The sequence below is a fragment of the Colobus angolensis genome, unplaced genomic scaffold, assembly GCF_000951035.1.
Source record: "Colobus angolensis palliatus isolate OR3802 unplaced genomic scaffold, Cang.pa_1.0 Scaffold13, whole genome shotgun sequence".
Classification (NCBI taxonomy): Eukaryota; Metazoa; Chordata; class Mammalia; order Primates; family Cercopithecidae; genus Colobus; species Colobus angolensis.
The window spans coordinates 19184204-19206229 of record NW_012114252.1 but is presented as its reverse complement, the minus strand read 5'-3'; the positions used below and the strand labels follow the sequence as shown (position 1 = coordinate 19206229).

At 36.2% G+C, this 22026-nt stretch overlaps 1 protein-coding gene across 1 annotated transcript in view; it reads right to left on the bottom strand.

The window, feature by feature from the left end:
* The window catches only part of MYO16 (myosin XVI), a 653675-nt gene that overhangs the window by 489698 nt on the left and 141951 nt on the right, over positions 1-22026 (bottom strand). The window contains exon 4 of the mRNA XM_011933947.1: positions 15597-15740. Coding sequence (XP_011789337.1) covers positions 15597-15740 — 144 coding nt within the window. The remainder of the gene's footprint in view (positions 1-15596; positions 15741-22026) is intronic.

The following is a 22026-nucleotide window of genomic DNA, read 5'->3' as shown; positions in this document are numbered from 1 at the left end:
GTTCACATTTTGTACTATAAGTTTCTTTTTTGTTCACAAAGGCAGGGTGTCATGTATCTGCTATCACAATGTCAAACAAAATAGTTTTACTGCCCTAAAAAATCCCCTAAGCTTCATTTACCTATTCGTCCTTCCTCTTTGATCTCCAAATCCCTGGCAACCACTGACATTTTTTTACTATCTCTATAGCTTTTGCCTTTTCCAGAAGCCTTTTAAAACTGGCTTCTTTCACTTGGATGGCATATGCATTTAAGATTTATCCATGTCTGCTCAGGGCTTGTTAGCCAGTCCTGTTTTATTGCTGACTCCTGTTCCACTGCATGGATGATCCACAGTTTGTGTATCCACTTGTTTACAGAAGGACATCTTGGCTGCTTCCAAGTTTTGGCAATTATGAATAAAGCTGCTATAAATATTTGAGTATAGGCTTTTAAATGGACATAAGTTTTCAACTCATTTGTGTAAAAACCCGGGAACTTGATTGCGGGATTGTATTGTAAGACTATATTTAACTTTGTCAAGCGCTGCCAAGTGTCTCCAAAGTGGCTGTGCCATTTTGTTTCCACCAGCAGTGAATAAGAGCTCCTGTTGCTCCACATCGTTGCCTCCAAATGTCTTACTAGGTTTTGTTTGGCTTTGGTTTGCCTTTTAGTCACTGGAATGGGTATATGGTGGTACTGGGTCTTGTTTTAATTTACAACGGTCTAATAACAAACGCTACTGAGCCTCTTTCTGTACACTTATTTGCCATCATCTATCTTCTTTGGTGAGGCGTCTCTTAAGATCTTCTGCCCATTCTTAACTGGGTTGTTTTCTTATTGTTGAAGCTTATGAGTCCTTTGTATATTTTAGCTATAAGTTCTTTCTGAGACAAATTCATAGGAACAGAGAATAAAGTGGTGGTTATTAGAGGCTGAGAGTTGGGGGAATTCAGATGTTGGTCAAAGGACAAAAACCTTTAGCCAGATAGGAGGAATAAGTTCAAGAGACTGATTACATATCACAGTGACTATATATTGTTAATAACAATAGATTGTATAGTTAAGAAATGCTAATATTTTAAGTGTTCTCACTGCAAAAAAATAATAAGTATGTGAGGTAATGCATGTTAATTAGCTTGATTTAGCCATTCCATAATATATACATATATCAAAACATCATGTTGTACACTATAAATATATGCAATTTTATATGTCAAAAAACCCTGCCAGACCAAAAAAATTATTATCAGATACTTGGTTTATATATCATAGTCCAACTTATCAATTTTTCCTTCATAGGTTACGATTTTGATATTAACATATATATAAAAACTCATCACCAAATCACAGGTCACCTAGATTTTGCATGTGATTTTTTCTGGAAGTTTTAAAGTTTTATATTTTACATTTAAGTCCATTACCCATTTTGAGTTAATTTTGGGAAAGGTTTAAGATGTGCTTCCAGGTTCATTCTTTTGCATAGAGACTAATTGTTCCAGGACTGTTTATTTAAAAATCTACTTTATCTCTTTTGCATTGCTGTTCTTCGTCAGTGATCACTGGACTGTATTTATATTGGTCTACTTGTGGGCTTTCTCTGCTGTTTCATTGATCTCTATGAAAACCTTCTATTCTATCAGGAAAACCTGTGTTGATTATTGTAGTTTTATAGTAAGCATTTTTAATGTAGCTTGTGGTTTCATTGATTTAATGTCTTTCTGTTTTCCTATTTTTAATTTATTTCTGCTTCAATTATTATTATTTCTTCTGTTTGATTTAGGCTTTAATTGCTCTTCTTTCTCTAGTTTCCAAAGGGGAAAGCTTAGATTATTGCTTTTATATCTGTCTTCTTCTCTGACACATGTATTTAATGCTATAAATTTCTCTCTAAGCTTTGATTTTGCTGCATCCCACACATTTTGATAAGTTGTACTTCTGTTTTTATTTAGCTGAAAATATATTTTAAATAATCCTGACACTTCTTTGGGCTACACGTACTTTTTAAGTATGTCGTTTCATCTCCAAATATTTGACAAATTTCCAGAAACCTTTCTATTACTGATTTCTAGTTAACTTCATTGTGGTCTGAGAACATATTTTATATATTTGTTCTACTTTAAAAATTTTAAGGTATGTTTTATTGCTCAGGAGACAGCCTATCTTGACATGAATTATTCATGTGATATTGAGAAGAATGTGTGTTTTGCTGCAGTTGACTGGAATATTCTGTAAATGTTAATTCAATAGAGTTGACTTCTGCTGCTGTTCATGAAAGTGGACATTTATTCACTTTTGCCTGTTTGATCCATCAATTCCTGAAAAAAGGGCAGTGAAGTCTACAATTATAATAGTGGGTTTGACTATTTCTCCTAAAATTAATTCTATATATAGAATTAATTAATTCTCTGTCTTTTGATTAATATTGGCATCATAGATCTTTTTTCATTTCCATTTATCCTGTCTGCATCTTTACATTCAATGTGATTTTCAAGTAGACAACCTAGAGTTGGGTCACATATATTTATCAGTACCAGTGATCTGTGTCTTTTAATTGGTGTGTTTAGACTACTCAATTTAGAGCAATTATTGACATAGTTGTGGTAATCTCTGTGTTTGTAACTATTTTCCATGCATTACATTGGCTCTTTGTTTCTATTTTCTCTTCCTCTTCTGCCACCATTGATTTAATTGAGTATATTATATGATTCCATTTCATATCCTGTCTTAGCATGACAATTACACTTCTGAAAAATTTTTATTGGTTGTTCTAAAGTTTCCTCTCTATCTCTCTCTCTCTCTCTATATATATATATGTATATATATATATTTTTTTTTAGGTGGAGTCTCGCTCTGTCGCCCGGGCTGGAGTGTGCAGTGGCCAGATCTCAGCTCACTGCAAGCTCCGCCTCCCAGGTTCACGCCATTCTCCTGCCTCAGCCTCCCGAGTAGCTGGGACTACAGGTGCCCGCCACCTCGCCCAGCTAGTTTTTTGTATTTTTTAGTAGAGACAGGGTTTCACCGTGTTAGCCAGGATGGTCTCGATCTGCTGACCTCGTGATCCACCCATCTCGGCCTCCCAAAGTGCTGGGATTACAGGCTTGAGCCACTGTGCCCGGCCTCCAATATATATTTTTAACTAATCCAAGTCTACCTTCAAATGACACGATATAAATTCACATGTAGTGCAGGTATCTTATAACACAGCGTTCCCACACCCTCCTCTGTACCCCCTACGATATTACAGTCATTAGTTTTACTTATCCTTATGCTATAATAACCCAATATATTGTTATCATTACTTTAAATAGTCATTTTAAGATGAATTTAGAATAAGAAAAACAAAAGTTGTGTGGAGTTATTTTTTGTCTCTATTTCTTTCTCAATGTTCTCTATTCTTCATGTAGTAAAAGATTCTGACCTATACAATTTTCCTGTTTATGTTTTTAATAACTTATTTTAACATTTCTTGCAAGGCTGGAGGTCTGCTGGCAATGTATTGGCTCAACTTTTGTTTGTCTGAGAAAACTTTATTCTTTTTCACATGTGAAGGATAATTTTACTGGAAATAAAATTCTACGTTGGCAGTGTTTCTTTTTAGCGTTTTAAGTATTTCTCTCCACTCTTCTTGCTTTCATGATTTCTATAGAGGAGATTATTGTGATTCTTATCTTTTTTTTCTTCTATAAATAAGGTATGTTTTCCTGCCTAGTTTTTTTCAAGATGTTCTCTTTTTGTTTGGTATTCAGCATTTCAAATATGTTATACTTAAGTATAGTTGTTTTTTCGGTTTTTCATTGTTTGTTTTTTATGTTTATCTTGTTGTTCTCTGAGCATCCTGGATCTGTGTGGCTTGGTATCTGTCATGAATTTCAGAAAGCTTTTGGCCATTATTAAACCAAATATGTCTTTGGCCTTTCTCTTTTTGTTTTTAAATTTTGTTTTTTTTAGCTGATACAAAATAGATGTACACATTTGGGGAGTATATGTGATAATTTTATAAATTTATATAATTTTTAAGGATCGTATCAGTATATTGGGATATCCATCATCTTAAATATTATCTTTTCTTTATGTTAGAAACATTCTACTTTTTCTCTTCTAGCTATATATACATGATAGATTATTGTAAATTACAGTCACCCTACTAATCTATCAAATACTACATCTTACTTCTTCTATCAAAGTGTATACTTATTGTCTCTTCTAGTACTCCCATTACACATGTCAAACCTTTTCAAATTACTACACAGTTCTATTGTTTCCTGTCACTGTGTTCTTTTTGCATTTCAGTTTAGAAAGTCCTGTTGGCTGTCAGAGGTGGCTCGCTGTTCCTCTTCCTCGCCTAGGTCCAGTCTACCAAGGAGCCCATCAAAGGCATTCTTCATTTTTGTTGCAGTGCTTTTGATTTATAGAGTTTCCTTTGGTTTCTTTAGTAGACTTTCCATCTCTTTGCTTACATTGTTCATCTGTTTTGTAAGTTGTCTACTTTTTCTCATTAGATTCCTCTGTATATTAATAGTTATTTTAAATCTCCTGTCTGATAATTTCAATATCTGTGTCATATCTGTGACTGGTTCCGATGCTTTTTTTTAAATATCTTCAAACTGTGTTTTCCTTGCCTTTTGACATGTCTTTTAATTTTTCATTGAAAGCCAGATATTAGGTATTACTAACTGAGGTCATTAGGTCTAGGAAGTGAGAGTCTATTTTGATCTGGCTAGTAGCTGGGCTGTGTTTAATGTCTGCTGTAACTCTAGGAGCCAGAGGCTTCCAATATTTCTTTGTTTTTGTCTCTCTCTTTACTTTGTGCTTCCAGGTACTTCTCTGTAAAACATGTGTTTTATGGATAAAAGGATTTTATCCATAAAAAGGACCTCTCTCAGATCTTCCTTGTGGGAACCTGGTGAGTTCCTTGTGAGAAACTCTATCGTTTTACCTGGAGGTAAAACCCATGAAAATGTGGCGCCCCCTAAGACTGTGGCCCCCAGGGTTTCCTCACTCCATACTAGTCTGCACTCAGCCTCCGGCAAGTCAAGACATTGCCATTTAAATATTCCTACCAGTATAGGGCTCCTGTGCTTCTACTCCAGACCATCTGCATCCCCTCAGATTTTAGAGCTGATAGACTTTTTCTTACAAACTTAGTACTCTGATAGGTCCAACAAACGTCACCGATTTTCAATCAGTTCAGATTTGTTCTTGTTGTTAAGACAGGAGTGACAATTAGAAGCTGATTTGAAAATAGAAAACTTACAGATTTAGTTTTTCCAGTGACACTTTATTGCTTATCTTCTAAAATCTAATATTATGGTTCTAATCACTGTTAATATTAAGTAAGCATTTTTATGATAGACAGAATAATTTTCCACCATAGATTCTAGTGATGGTAAGGTTTAAGTAGCAGCAGATTTATAAAATCAAAAACTAAAAACCAAAAGGCTCTTTGTCTTCAAAGGCCACTAACAGCATAGGAGGCTGAATAGCCTCTTCCAAATTTTTACTATTCATGCCAAAATATATGAATGTGGGTAAAAAATGGGACGTTTGCCCAGTTTCCTTCTATGGTCAACTTGCCTTAAGATCAAGTGAGATACATGAAGTAGGATAATCAATGATATGAAAATGCATTCACTGATTTCACCACAAAAGTATCAAAAGTGTCCATGGCCAAGGTTATTTGAAAGGTTCCAGTGGGCTTAAGTCAGATTGTCTGGATTGAGAACTGTCTGGGAGCTGCTAACTGGGGTCAGCAGAACCATACTCTTCTTCAGAGAAGCTTCAGTATAAACGTGAGAGGAACAATAAAGCACAACTAAAGAAACAAGTTTGATTATTTTTTCTTTTCTTAACTTAATGAAAGATACTGGGACATAAATATGAATTTAAAGGAAAAGGCTAATAGAATGACTGAAAACAAGGGAGCAACAAGGAGAAATCCTTGGAGAGGTGACTATGAGTAGAATTTAGCAAGTATGTGAAAAGACTTAGCTTAAAAGGAGAATGAATACCTCTTTAAGGATAGAAAAAAGACAGCAAATAAATAGGAAAAAAATCAATCGTTTGTTAGTAGGAAGTTGAAGGCATTCAAGCCTGAAGACTTCAATTTTCTCAGTGCAGTCAAAGGCAAGATCAATTGACGAGAAAGAGATTAAATATTGTATGTGTGGTCATTTACATGAAAAGTTGATATTCAGGTGCTCGGCCAGGATTTTCTACCACAGTTCACATAGGAAAGTTAGATTTACCTTGAACCATTTAAATGTAAACTTATTTTCTACGAAGGGGTATCACCTGACAAGAGCAAGGGCAGCTTGTGCATTGATATATAAGAAATTGAAGTGATGAAAAGGGCAATTTATAACCAAACTGTAAACAATTTTATGTAGTAGTATTTAACCTAGGAATTGTCTAAACAACTAATTAGTCAAACTTTGGAATGACTGGATTTTGATCTATCAATGTAAGCCACCTCATATAAAGTAAGCCATATGTCTGTGAAACGTTTACTGTTTCAGCTATGACAGAATGCTTTGGTTCCAGCAGTTGCCTGCAGCACCCATTAAAATGATCTAGTTCCACCTTGTCCATTACTTACAGAACAGGGCACACGCCACCCTACAGGCAAAGACGTTACTAATCAGATGTTCAAACACAAAAGGCCGAGGATTAAGAAAATGTTCCCTGCAATTTCCAGTAATCAATCCATTGTTACTGAAGTAAAAGAGTGATAACGTCACTGCCGAGCCTCACTCAGCAAATGACTATACATTGGCTAATATTTCCTCCTACAGCTTCTGATTTCAAGCAGTGAAAAAATCTTTAAAGAGCTCCTCCTTGTATGTAATAGTAAGAATTCAGCAATCTGATATTCCCTATCACCCTTTTCAAAATCAAAACTACTTAAAATAATATTTTGTTCTTTAGTTCTTTAGTGTCAATTTCTTGAAAGTATGTATGATGGATATTCTTTATAGTAAAATTTAGTGAATGATTCCAGGACACACAAAGTATCCAATGACTTCCACCCCAAATTTTTCAATAAGAACAAGGTAAAAGCCTGAGAAGATGAGTCAGTAACATTAGTGACCATTTTCCTAAATACAAGCAACATAAGGTGGTTTACGCAATTTAAAGAAATTAATACCCCTTTAAAGTAATTCATACCAACATAAAAGTATTTTGTTTCTTATGGTTTGAAATGCACCTATTAAAATGTGCCTATTTGTCACAGCTTTAGAATTGCTAACTGTACAGAATAGCTTAGCAACTGTGGCCACTTTATAAAATTAAATGTGAAAATTTAGATCTGGCATGCTGAAGACAAAATGGAACCCTTTTATCTAAAATCGTATCAGAAAAGAAGTGAGAATTGAGCAATGCTATTCAGAGACCATTCCCTATAAAAACCACATGATCCAAAATAGCAAAGAAAAGTCCATTGTTCCTCTCTCAGCAAGCAAGTGACTGAGCAGATCTGAGATTTTACAAGCATTTAACTCAGGGCATAGCTGCATTGTTTCAACATCTTAGAAATTAATACATATAAATATGCATATGCTGAAATAAACATGAAGTCAAGATTTTTAAGAGAATAAATCACTTTCAGCTTTGTGAATTTAATCTTGTATAACAAAAAGGCTTCTCAATCTGAGAATAAGTAAAATACCTTGCAATTTTTTTTTTAAACAAGAAAAACACATTTGAGTTACAGAACATTGGTGCTTGGATGTGGTGCAAGTTAGAGAATAATTTAAAAATTAAATTATATAAACTATAAAATAAAAATTATATGTTTGAGATGCTCAAATAATAAAAATGCAAATGAAAAAATTCTTAGTGGGCAAATTGTATATAATTATAATACATAATCATATAACTAAGTACATATAAAAATTATCATGCATTAAAATATTATTTTGGGGGAGCCAAAACATTTGTATTTGGGATTTCATACCACTGCCAACCTCTCTGATATCAGATTTTATATAACAATAAGGATTAGGGCTGGGCGTGGTGGCAGACATCTGTAATCCCAGCACTTTGGGAGGCTGAGCTGGCTGGGTCACGTGAGGTCAGGAGTTCAAGACCAGCCTGGCCAACATGGTGAAAACCCATCTCTACTAAAAATACAAAAAATTAGCTGGGTGTGGTGTCATGCGCCTGTAGTCCCAGCTCTTCAGGCAGCTGAGACACAAAAATTGCTTGTACCCAGGGGACGGAGGTTGTAGTAAGCCAAGATCATGCCACTGCATTCCACCTTAGCAACAAAGTAAGATTTTGTCTCAAAAACAAACAGATAAGGAAACAATAAGGATTATAAGTTTATTGCTTATGGCACAGAAGCACTCTTCATACGCAATGAGATAACATAGCTAGGAATCTGCAAAACCCTATTCAACAGTATGATGTAAATTATGAGGCCCTCTTTTGCTCAAATTGTGAAAATGTAGAAACCCATCACTTTTTGGCTCACTCCAATTCCTAAAGTATATTGGGCTTCAATGACTTCTATTTCATACTTAAAACTCAGAAAAGTGTCAATAGTTTTGTTTAATAATAAGTACAGTTGATTCTCATTCTTCTTGCATTCCATATTTGCAGATATACTTACTTGGTAATATTTATTTGTAACCTCAAAATAATTTCTCATGGCACTTTTGTGATAATTCATAAACCTGAACAGAATGATGAAAAATTTTAGTCAGCCAAGGTTCACATTCACAGCTGAGATCAAATAATACACCCTTTTTGAAGTTAAAAAACTGCCTGTTGTTTCAGCTGTCATAGAATGAACAAGTATCCTTTTTGTGGTCTTTGTAGTGCCATTTTTTCCCACATTTTTGGGCTTTTAAAGGTGGCCCCCAAGTGTACTGCTGAGGTGCTATCCAGTGTTCCTGAGAAGGCTTTGATCTGCTTTAATGAAGAAACTACACGTGTTAGTCTTCATGTGGAGTGAGTTACAGCACTCATGTAATTAGTTCAATGTTAAAGAAGCAATATTATAGATTAAATAAGTTGCCTGCAAACAGACACAAAAAATTTGGTGATATGCTGCTCTGTTTATGAAAATATTGTGACCAGGGATTTGAAGGAACCTAACCTTGTATTTCCTCTAGGAGCAAAGCTCAGTAGTTGCTAACTCTGTGTTCATAATGACTCTATAACTACCTTAAATAAGGAGAATCTACTCTGTGATTTTTGTTTGTTTGTTTGTTTGTTTGTTTTGTGAGATGGAGTCTCGCTCTGTAGCCCAGGCTGGAGTACAGTGGCACGATCTTGGCTCACTGCAAGCTCCGCCTCCCAGGTTCATGCCATTCTCCTGCCTCAGCCTCCTGAGTAGCTGGGACTACAGGTGCCTGCCACCATGCCCAGATAATTTTTTGTATTTTTAGTAGAGATGGAATTTCACCATGTTGCCAGGATGGTAGATGGTCTCGATCTCCTGACCTCGTGATCTGCCCACCTCGGCCTCCCAAAATGCTGGGATTACAAGCGTGAGTCACGCATGGCCTTCTACTCTGTAATATTTCTTACTATTCTTCCCCAATTTTAAATAATCAAGTGAAAAAGCTGTGTTTTAAAAATAAATGTATGATAATATTACAGTGAAAATCATATTATTAGCCCACTTAGGGACTCTTAGCTCTGAATGAATTACAAGCAATATAGCACCAGATCAGAGTGGTCAGGGGTCCAAGTTCTGACGCTGGCCTTTATGGGATCAAATCTTGCCTCTATGACTAATACTATCTGGCCTTCAGCATGTAGATTTGCCTCGTTTCTGAATCAGTAGCCTCAGCTACATAAAGCAGAAAACGCTGACACCTTCGTAATAGAATTCTGTGATAATCAAGGAAGTTACTAATTGTAAAGCATGTGAAAAATGCCTGCTGCATAGGGAGGGCTACATAAAAGTTAATTATTAGTATCTGCTAGAGTTTTCATTCACAGTAGCTAAGCCACCTCCAAAACAAAACACATTTGTGGCTCAATTCAAGTAGCACTGTTCTAGTGCTGTTAAGTAGACGATGGCCCCTCTCCACACACACGCACATGTCTCTCCTTAGCAACTCACAATAAATCATCTCACACATCAATGAAATTATTTTTATAGATGACTTCCTGGATAACTTGAACAATGTGGCTTGAATATATCTTTCATTCATTTTTAAACCCAATCTTCTGCCATTCACTCTATTCTAACCTTCTCTATCTCAGCAAACAAAAATTACAATGTCAACTTTCCAGGTTTCAGGCCAAAAAAGTGGAAGTCATCTGTGACTCCTATTCTTTCTCTCCACACTAAATCCAATCACACAAAATATGGACAACTCTGCCTTCAAAATCCTGTATATCCAGATGTCAACCACTTCTTGCCACCTCCACCACTTGTAGTCTGGACAACAGATACCTAAATGTTCCCTGTTCTTCTCAGTTGCAGAATTTCAACAGAGCAGCAGATGTGATCCTCTTAAACGTAAGCCATCACATCACTTCTTTCCTCACCTCCTTCTCCCCAAGGCTTCCCTAATCACCTAGGGTAAAAATAGACTCTCAAGTCCTTGCAAAGGCTTGACCTCACCCTGCCCTTCTGAGTTCATCTATCCCCCGACCCCCTGTCACTTTATTGCAGCTGTGCTGGTCTCCTTGCTGTCCCTCCAACACACAGACCCTGCCACATAGCTTTCTATGTACCATCTCCTGTGGCAGGCACACTTGCACCCATGCATCAATGTAGCTCCTGGCTCATACGTCACCTTTTTCATGAAGCCATCCTTAATACTCTGTTCCTTTCTTCCTGACCTTTCCAAAACCTCTTACTAGTTGATATACTATAAATTTTAGTCATTTATGTGTTTCATCTGATTTTCCTTAATAGAATGTAAGCTCTAAAAGGCAGGGTTTTTTCTGCTTGTGCTCACTGCTGACTCCCTTGAGTACACACAGACAGCTACCACAGATTTAATACATGAATCAATGCTGCGCAGTCTCTCTGGCCCATCATCTAGCTCTGGAAAATGGAAAGAAGATGGAGCATGCAGCCTTCAACACTGGACAATAGCATTTCTTTTGGCAAGTAAAATACATTTCTCTTTTGAGGTTATTGGCAGGAATGTATTTTTACAGTAATTAGAATTTTTGTGACAACGTATTTTATCAACATTTATTTAGAGTAAATTGCTTCTGCAGATGGATACTTAGGCTGGCTGTAACATGGTATGAATACAGCTACTCAGATTTGCTTAATCCATTAATCAAATTTCCCAGGGGTTCATTTGATTAATTGCATTGTTTGTTTTCACCATTACTGTAGAGTATAAAATATCTTCTCATTCACCGTGCAGCATCTAAAACCTAACAGTCATTCAATAAATATTTAGTAAATGAAGGAATGAATAAACAAGTGGTAATTTCCCTTAGGGCAGGCCTTATGTTCATACATAATTGGTGATCACTCATATTTATTAGTTAAGTGAATGAAGATGATGATCGGTTAGTAGAAGTCATTGAATGAGGGCAACTAACAGATATATTCCTTTGTATATTACGTTGGATTATTCTACATTGTGAGAAACAGGACACTGCTGAGCCATGAAAATATTGCTAATAATTTGAAAATTCTAGATTAACTCTATGATCATCCATGAAATACAACTAGATTTTTTCCCCCTCAATTCTGTTTGGTAAGGAAAAGCAAACTCATCAGATATTGAGATAATTTGTGTGCTAAAGCAAGCACTTGTAATGTAACTGTAGAACACGTGAGGTGAAGAAATCTAGAATATGTAAAAGGATGGATGTGGTTATATGACAGCTTTTATTACATATGAGTTAATATTGTCAATATTTTTCAGGCAGAATTCCAAAAACTGGCCTGCTTTCATTCATTCGTTGATTCATATACTTAGCTTGAGAGATGATATTCAAGCACACACTAAGCATCTATCAAGTGCTAGGCACTGTTTTAACAAACAGCAATGCATGCACACGCTACTTCTGTGACTTGCTAGAAGCTAATTATTTATTAAATGCCTAACCTGAAGCTAGTGTTAGTTAGATAAAGAAATACTGAATATACATCAAATTGTTCCAGGCAGAAGAGATATTTATTTTAAAGGCAACTGGTCATTACTGCGATTGAGTTGTTGCCATGGGAACAAATAGGAGTTACAGAAACTGTATCTCACAAGAACAAAGAGAAAAATAAGTCATTATTTAAACAAGTACAATATTCATAATGGGATGAAATATCAAGGAACACAGATAATGTAATGGTAATCTTAACAGTAAATGTGGGCACGTATCAAAGAATAGGAAGATAAAAGTACAGAGAAGGAGTGTCTAGAACTCTCTACATCCTAATGAACTTAGCGCTGAGTCAGACAATGACGGGAGGGTATTCCTAGTTAGGACAATAATATAATACTTCTCCAAATTGTTCCCCTTTTTCTAAACATTCATTTAGGAGACCAGGATTGGTGCCATTTTTAAGTCAAATTTCCTTTGGAAGATGCTGCTTAGCCTCAACATGAAGAAGGCTAATGTCTATTACCTCAGTTACACAAGGAGTCACAGGAAAGGTCTGAGTAACTTGCCAGTATGTCTAATTTATTCTTATAATTATGTTGTTATTCCAGATACCAGTCCTGGCGACCTGCCCCAGTCCTAGCTCTGGTTATAAACACGCCTCCTTCTTGTGCTCAGGATGGTCTAAGTGTTTTGCTACCTCCAGACTGTAAATGCTAGTTCTGACAATTACGCTGTATTAGTCTGTTCTCACGCTGCTATGAAGACCGAGACTGGGTAATTTATAAAGAAAAGAGGTTTAACTTACAGTTCCACATGGCTGGGGAGGCCACAGGAAACTTACAATCATGGCGGAAGGCACCTCTTCACAGAGCAGCAGGAGAAATAATGAGAGCCCAGTGAAGGAGAAAGCCCCTTATAAAACCACAGGATCTCATGAGAACTTACTATCACGAGAATTGCATGGGGGAAACCATGTCCATGATTTAGTCACCCCCCGCCGGGCCCTCCCATGACGTGTGGGGATTATGGGAACTACAATTCAAGATGGGACTGGAGTGGGGACACAGCCAAACCTTATCATATGCTATCTGTGATACCAATCTCCTAGATGCCAAAATGGAGTCATTTCATGTAGTTATAGATATTGCACCTGAGTCACTACACTGATATTTTATGAGCTATTTTGCTTGAAATGTAACTCAGATCTAACTCTTTTCTTTTTTTTGTCATAATTTGGTTCATCAACTCAGGGCTGTTCGTGCAATATTTAATTGTGAGTATCATGTGAGATACCAAGATCTAGACTCAGTAGAGATTACAGAAAGAAGGCAGATCTTCTTGCTCTTTCCCATTAGAAATAAGAAACTGCTACATTCAGAATGGAGGAAGGGAATCCCGGCTGGCAGTGAAACTGAGATCTCACAAACCTGTCTGAACTCAAGAAACTGAAGCCTGTGTCCAGACATTTGCATTGAGGAAATGGAAGAAGGATTTTAAAATTTTAAGCACAACCACATGAATATTCATTTGTAAGAATAAGTATGGCCATTTTGCATTCAGAAAAAAAGAGGTTCTTTGGCATGGCTTAATGTAATTAATAATAATTAGAGAAGAGAAATAAGGATGGGCTTTGAAAAAAATTACTGATTCTTAAAACTAGTATTTAGAAAAAAACAAATAAGAACATAGAGAAACTGCAAAAGCCATGAATCACACTTTTCTATCTCATTCTCTTATAATTAAAGCAGCTAGTTGAACTATCAAAGAATGTATCAAACAAGTACTATGAACTTAGTTCCTCCTTAAATAACCCAACTGAGTACTCTATGAGTTGTCAGCATTCTAAAGGTTTTTAAACTTGATCATGTTACAGTATTACTTGAAAGGTGACTTGGTTCCTTTCTGTACTATATTTTATAGCTTTTCACAATTCTGGGGAAACCCTGTGGCCTTTATGGTGAACTGACAGTTTAGTGCCTCTTAGGCTCCGTATCTACAAAACCCAAATCTTGTTTCATAAATGAGTCAGGCAGCTTTTCATGCCTTTTTATGTAGAGTACTAGCCCTCTAAAAGTTTATATTTCAAGCTAAATAATCTTTATTTCCTTTGTCTTTCCTTATTAATATACCCTCCATTTTCCAGAATTTGAAAGACATACATTTTTAGTGACATACGTTTCTACTGAATAAAAGGAAGTAGACATATTCTTGAAGGACAAATCAGAGAAAACGAGACAAAATTAAACCTCACACAAGATTAAGACAGTCCCTATTCACAGCCTTTAATCCCAAAATATTTTCGGTCATAATATTAAAAAGGGGGGAAGAGAGGCAGTATGGTATATTTAAAATGTTTTCCACCAAAAGCTATGCTCCCTAGTACAGTAGATGTAAACTTATTGGGGAATAAGGTCTTTGGAGATGTAATCAAGTTAAATGAGGCCATCTGCCTGAGGGTGGGCCCTAAATGCTATGACTGGTGTCTTCTGAAAGGAAAACATGAGAGATTTGGATACAGTGACACAGAAGAAAGTCATGTGCTGATGGAGGCAGAGACTGGAGTGATGCTGCTATAATCTAAGCAACATCGGTGACTGCAGGAGTCACCATAACTAGGAAGCACCAAGAAAAGTTTCATCACTAGCGCCTACAGCAGGAGCATGGCCCTGTCCACACCTTGACTTCAGACTTCTAACCTCTACAACTGTGCTTGTGTTCAGCCATCAACTATGTCTTAATGGTATGGCAGGCACAGAAAACTAATATTGGTAGCATGGCTCAGTGACAAAAAATGGACTTCTGACAATGAACTTGAGTTCTTAACTATCCTTTGCTTTTGGCTTAGGGCAAGTTGTTTAATATATTTGAGCACCAGTTTGCTTTTGTATAAAATCTTGAGCTTACATAAAAAAATGTGAATTCCAGGTGCATAATAGTAAGCCATTAAGAAGTTAATTTTTTAAATAAATAAAAGCAAATCATTCTTACTCATATATTCCAGTGTATTTTCTAAAAATTGTAAATATTTTCTTGAAATACTTTCTAGAGATTACTATTCCAAAATAAAGCATGTGTGAGGATCAATGTCTGGATGTAAGATTAACTGAAAATAACAACCAAAACAACAAACTCCAATGCTTTTTATATTTAAAGTTCTCGTTTTCTTGTAAACAAACATTGTAGACACTTCTTTGCTAGATGTAACCAAGAAAAAAAAGATTCAATATAAACCATATCTCCTTATAATGTTATGCCTCTTTGGTTAAAAATTTAAAAATGAGAATGAATTGAAAAACAAAATTATCAAACCATTTTAGTTGAAATTGACTTGTATCAAGGCATATAATCCCCAAGGAAAGGCAGGAGAAGTTGCATTTGGCATAGTATCTGCACAATTTGTTTTATAAACTATATGACCCACAACCTTAGTCTATAATTATCTTGTGTTCTAGGGGGATACATGATAACATATGCAGATTTTTTTCTCAACCAAAATATTACATATTGTAAAATACCATTAGTTAAATATATAGCCTTTTACATGCCATCACATCTTCAAATGGTAAACTGAATTGCTTTACTTACTAATACAAGAAGCAGGACAATATCAGGGTTATCGCATGCACAGGCAATGTGCATGGGCGTCCAGAAATCTTCATCCTGGTGGTTGACGTTGAGTCCTCTGTCAATCAGAATTTCTGCAATGAAGGCATTATCATACCGAGCACACTGAAAGAAAGAATACAAGGAAATATCAAATTATTACAAACTGTGATATGGCTAATTCCAAATGTCCACAGATTTAAAAAAAATTCAATGCCAATTTTGGGAGTTGAGAGGTGAAGCTAATCTGGGAAAAGATGTATTTCCCCAGCTAACCAACAAGGAAAAGAACATATGCAAGACTTCTGGGGAACTGGGTCAAGGAATAGCAGACAGAAAGAAGAAAATCAGGGTAGATAGTAGGAAGGTCAAAAAAAGTACTTACTTACTGGTTTTTATTTCATTTGTAAATAGGATTTTTTTTAATAAAACTTGAACCATTTACAAAAATTATCTTTCTAAAAATACAGAGTTGATCACAGTACCCTTCTACTCTAAAACATGCATAGTTTCTCACTGCCAAAAGAATAAAGTGTAACTGTTTAATTGCATCCAAGATAGACATGGCCCTTTAGAATCCCTCTAACTTAATTCCTCAACATTCCCATTTGTAACCTTCACCCTAGTCACATTTCATAGCATGTCATAGTGTAAAAGTTAACAGCTGAAATTAAAGAGTCTCCTAAAATGAATTTTAATTATTTTATAATATTGCATTTTATATATGTTCAATAATTTACTAAATCAAACCATCAAGCAACTTAATTTACTATCTATAGTTCAAACCCAGGTAAATATTGTATGTATAAGTCAGGGCTGGCATCACAGGTGTACAATCTATGCACCTGTGCTTAAATGAGTCCTGTACTTCGATGTTCTGCCTTTACCATCTTGAACTTCTAATTTTTGAAAAGTCCCACATATTTATTTGCATTGACCTCTTCAAATCATCCAGTTCTTTTATGAGTATTTTTATTTTTCTTCTTTTTTTTTTTTTTTGAGTTTTTTTGAGACAAGAGTCTTGCTTTGTCACCAGGCTGGAGTGCAGTGGCGCGATCTTGGCTCACTGCAACCTCCACCTCCCAGGTTCAAGTAATTCTCCTGCCTCAGTCTCCTGAGTAGCTGGGACTACAGGAGCATGCTACCACGCCCAGCTAATTTTTGTATTTTTAGTAGAGATGGGGTTTCATCATGTTGGCCAGGATGGTCTTAATCTCTGGACCTTGTGATCCCCCTGCCTTGGCCTCCCAAAGTGCTGGGATTACAGGTGAGAGCCACCACACCCGGCCTTATGAGTATTTTTCATATTTACATCTACAAGTTACATTAATGCCAAATGCATATCAGTACAATTAGTTTTTAAAAACTTAAATAGGTCAGCAAAATTTCTGGGTTATGAGATACACGCTTTTTCTGTGATGTATATGCATAGAACAGATTTCCCGCCCCAAAGGAATGCCAATCAATATCCCACTGGAAGCACTGTCACACAAATTTACCCACCAATTCACTGGATAGTACCATTAAAAACAAATCATTGTAGAATTTTTGCTTCCCTGTAACAGGGACCCTGTAACCAGGGACCTTCCTGCTTGAATCAACTAAAAAAGAGAAACAAAATATATGACTTCTGAATGATGGGCAGCAAACAAGATAAGCCCTACTACCATTCCAGCCTTCTACCTTGAGAGAGTTCCCAAGCTACAGCACAGGGAGAAAAACCCAGCTTGACCAAGGCTGGCTCTTGAAATGTCTTGAGAGACCAGGGTGGTTACATTTCACAGAGCAGAGTAGCAGAGAGGACAAAGCTGCACAGAGAAAAACTTTAAAGTTCTAACGAATGCCTCCCTCAAGTGCTCAGCTGAATAATGATCAGCACATGCACTCTAGGAAACTGCCCAAGGTCAGGCAAAGAATTGCCTGAAAAGAAAGAGAACTCAAGGCTCATAAATTACAAGAAATGGTGCCTGTTCCTGTCAACCATACTGAAAACTGCGTAACTGACAGGGCACTGGGTGTACTACTAGATGTGTTTTGCTTCAGTGGAGGAAGATATGAGTCCTAAACTAAATGCTGCTCTGTTCCCAACTAAAAAATTTCAAATTCAGGCCCTGAAGAGAGGAAATTGTTTCCAAATAATTTAGTAGCCCCCCAAGAGTTCAAAATTATTTACAAAAATACTGAATACCCAACAAGGCAAAATTTACTGTGTCTAGAATCCAACCAAAAAATTGCCAAGTATACAAAAACAGCAGGAAAATAGGATCCACAATGAACAGAAAAATTGATCATGGAAACAAACCAAGAAGTGATACACCTGTTGGAACGAGTAAATTGGGCATAAAATCATATTTATAACTATATTCCCTATGTTCAAAAAGTGAGGGGATCTATTGAAGATGTTAAGTACATACATGAAAGATATTAAAAAGACTCAAATTTAACTTTCAGAGATGAGACCTTTAATGGCTGAGATGGGATCAACAGCAGACTAGATATTTCAGAAGAAAAGATTAGTGAACTTCAAAACAGTAACATAAATTAAACAAAATATGACAAGGAAAGAAAAATGATTTTTTTAAAATGGCAGAGCATCAGTGATCTGTGGGATCTCTTTTTAAAAGATTATGTCAAAACGAAGAGCACTGAGAATTGTGACTGTGTGAGTTATATATATTTTTTCATTTAGTCTATTTAAAATATAATTGTTCAAAAATCATGACAGTATGAGGTTTATAATATATACAGATTAAAATATATTACAGCAATAAAACAAAGGCTGGAAGGGGAGAAATGAAAACATAATATTGTAAGGAATGTTTTTATGCTACATGTGAATGGGTAGGATGCCACTTGAAACGAGAGAGGGTTAAGTCAAAGATGTATCCTAAAAATACTAAAGCAACACCAAAATAACATGCACAGTGCATAATACCACAAAAGAGAGAAAAGTGATTCATGAAAAATACTCAAACTTAAAGAAGGCAGAAAAAGAGGAGAGAGGAACAAATGGGACATGTACCAAAAAAAAAGGAAGGTGGTAGATTTCAACCTAAACATGTAAGTAACCATATAAATAAGTGTACATATTCCAAATGACACAAAAGGCAGGGAGTATTAGAATGGATAACAAAGCAAGAGCTAATAATTGTCTCCAAGAAACCCTCCACACTTTGCACTGAAACCAAGATGACAACAAGCGTGTTCACTTTTACCACTTCCCTTCAACATTCCACTGGCAGTTCCAGCCATGGCAAAAAGGAAGGAATAAGCAAATACATTCATCTAGATTGAAAAGAAATAATTAAAACTGCCATTATTCACATATGACATGATCGTCCATGTAGAAAATATAATGGAATATGCAAAGTTATTAGAACCAATAATTAAGTTAGCAAAGTTGAAAGACAGAAGATCACTATACAACAAAACAAAGATATTCCTATACGCTAGTGGTAAGCCTTTGAAAAATAATTTTTAAATTAAAATAGCGTTAAGGATATTGAAATACTTAGGGATAAATCTGACAAAACATCAGTAAGACCTGCACACCAAAATCAACAAAACATTAGTGAGATAAATTTTTTTAAAACCTAAATAAATGGAAATTTATAGTGTGTTCTTAGGTCAGCAGATTCAATATTGTCAGGAAACCAGTCCTTCCCAGATTGATCTGGAGATTCAGTCCAAATGTGTCATAATTCCAGATGGTTTTTTGTAGATATTGAAAAGCTGAATCTAAAATTCTTAAGTTAATGCAAAGGACCTAAAATTGCCCCAAAAAGTTTAGGGTGGTGGAACCCAAAATTCATGAACTAAAGCTACCTAATTTCAAGCCTCATTATGAAGTTATAGCAATCAAAGCAGTGTGGTGTTGGCATAAAATCAAATTAATCAATGAACACAACAGAGAATTTAGAAATAGATCAATTCATGTATAGACAACTACTTTTCAAGAAAGCGGCAAGGGCAATTCAGTGAAGAAAGAATGTTCTTTCAGTCAACTATACTGAAACAATTGAGTACACACATGTATAAAAATCCTTTTGACCTACATTTTGCCCTATATTCAAATATTACTCATAATGTAAAATTGCAAAAAATGTAAAACCAAAAGTTACAAAAGTTCTAAAAAGAACATAACAGAAAATCTTAGTGATGACTAAAAATGCAGCCTATCAGGGAATTATTAGCAAATTGAATTTAATTAAAATAAAAATCCTCTGTTCCTCAGGAGATACTTCTCAGTGTATAAAAAGACAAGCCATAATCTGAGAAAAAATATCCACAAAACACCCATCTGTTAAAAGATATTTATCATGAATATACAAAGAACTCTCAAAATTCAGTATGTAAAAAGAAACAAAAAAACAGCTTCAAAGATTAGGCAAAATATTTAATCTCTCACCTCACCAAACAAATGGGTGTTCAAATTCTGGTTCACAATCATGATACACTAACTGAATACTCATACCATCCCCTATTATCAGGTTGTGTCAAGAGCGTACAACCACCACAGCAAACAAGCACAGTGTGAGGTTCCTGAAGAGTGCGGAGGAATGTATTAGCAGATATCATCATTAGGATTCAAGTAAGCAATGGGTGCAATGACAAACGTGAATTCTTATAATTTTGGTTTTGAACTAAGATCTTTCTGTATCTGATGTTCTTGGTGACGTGTAGCAATAAAACTGTCACTAGACTCTGTCCTGACCGTAGGAACTGAGGCCCCATTCCCTGGAGCTTCAGGTTTGGGTGCAAGGACACAGAAGGTGAGTGGCACAGTATGAAAGTTCAATAAATTGATGTTAGAATGTGAGGCCCCAATCCAGTTCATTTTAGGAAATTCATATGCAAGTAATTCCTTTTCTACGCCCTTTAGCTTTGTGATAGCTCAGCGTATGATCAATGAAGATGTGACCTCCTCCTTCTGCACCTGTCAAGATATCCTTGACCTGCACCTCAGGAATCTACATTTATATTCAGATACCTGCAGCTTGGATTTTCACTGTGTTTCATCAAACAGAGTTAATTAGATCCAACGTTGAAAGTGGTATCAGCCCCTCTCGAGTGATATAATTTTGGGAATCACATTTCAGAGGATTATGAATAATAATTTGACAGCAATAAATACCTTCTAGTCACTCTTGTCTGAAAAGAGTATGATGGTGGAACATTCCTGTTACAATGTTCTTATAATATTGTTATGTAGTAAATCTATTTCCCTAGAAAGAATTTTCTTCAAGTCAGGAAATCTTCCTCCCAACTCAGGTTGTTCTTCCTTACATCAGTCACTTTCTGGTGACACTTTATGGCACCAAGAAAGTGACTGAACCCACATTCTATTATACCCAGGACAACTCCGACACCACCAGGTCCTCCACCTGCAGCCTGGAGCCAGGTCCTCAAGCTCCTGCTGTCACCTTCACTTACCACTCAAAATGCCAAGAAGAGCTAGCTAAGGTGGGACCCAGTGCAAAATGGAAATCCGCGGCTTCTATTTTTAAAATTATTGACAATTTCAAGATAGTGATAACAGAGGGTGAAACCAAGCAGAACAAGCATGGTACCTTTCTAAAAAGAAGGCCCTGAGTGACTATATGGGTAACCTACCTGTGAGGCCTGCCCTGAATTACCAAGCCCTTTAATCAACCAAGCTCCTAGATTCCTGCATGGCCACAGATTACTCCCCTCCATGGAATGATGGGAACCCAGCTCAATTTCCACTTCTGGAAATGTCCAGAGAACCTAAAAGGAAGTCAGTCTCCCTGAAAACACCATCTCTCCTGCAGCCTTGTCCAGTGTAGGGAAACTTATTCTTCCACAGAGCACTAAAAAAGTTTGGATATCTTCTAAGCTTATCGTTGATTCTTCTGGAATCACTGGATGCTTACGCTGATGTGCTTCTTTCTAAGATTTACCCCGTCCTTATGTACTACCTCTTCTCCCAACCTGGTCACTCTTCTCTGTCATGGAAGACTTGGGGACCATGATGACAGTCTTCTTTCCACTTAGAACACCATCAACAGAGGAAGCATTAACGATACCACTTATTCCACATAAGAACCCCAAAGTGTCATCCCTCCTGGACTCCACCAATCTTTATCCACCCTTCTGGTTTGTCATTTAGCAAGACTGGCTTCGCTCTGAAAGATTACATTCTGGCATCCCAATCTACGACTAAAATATCTCACTCTGCCTCCTAAGACAAACTGAGAGAGCAAGGTGATGGGAGAGTGAGTCCTTCCTCAAAGGCTGTCTAAAGCCTTTGACTGTGTGGTTAGAATATGTCAACAAATCCTTTCGACACTGCATCAGCAGTTCACAACTTCTCTTGTACTACACTCTTTCACTCATTTGTAACTTTCTAAACAAAGGTAGTATGTCTTAATATACAAACTCAACACAATTC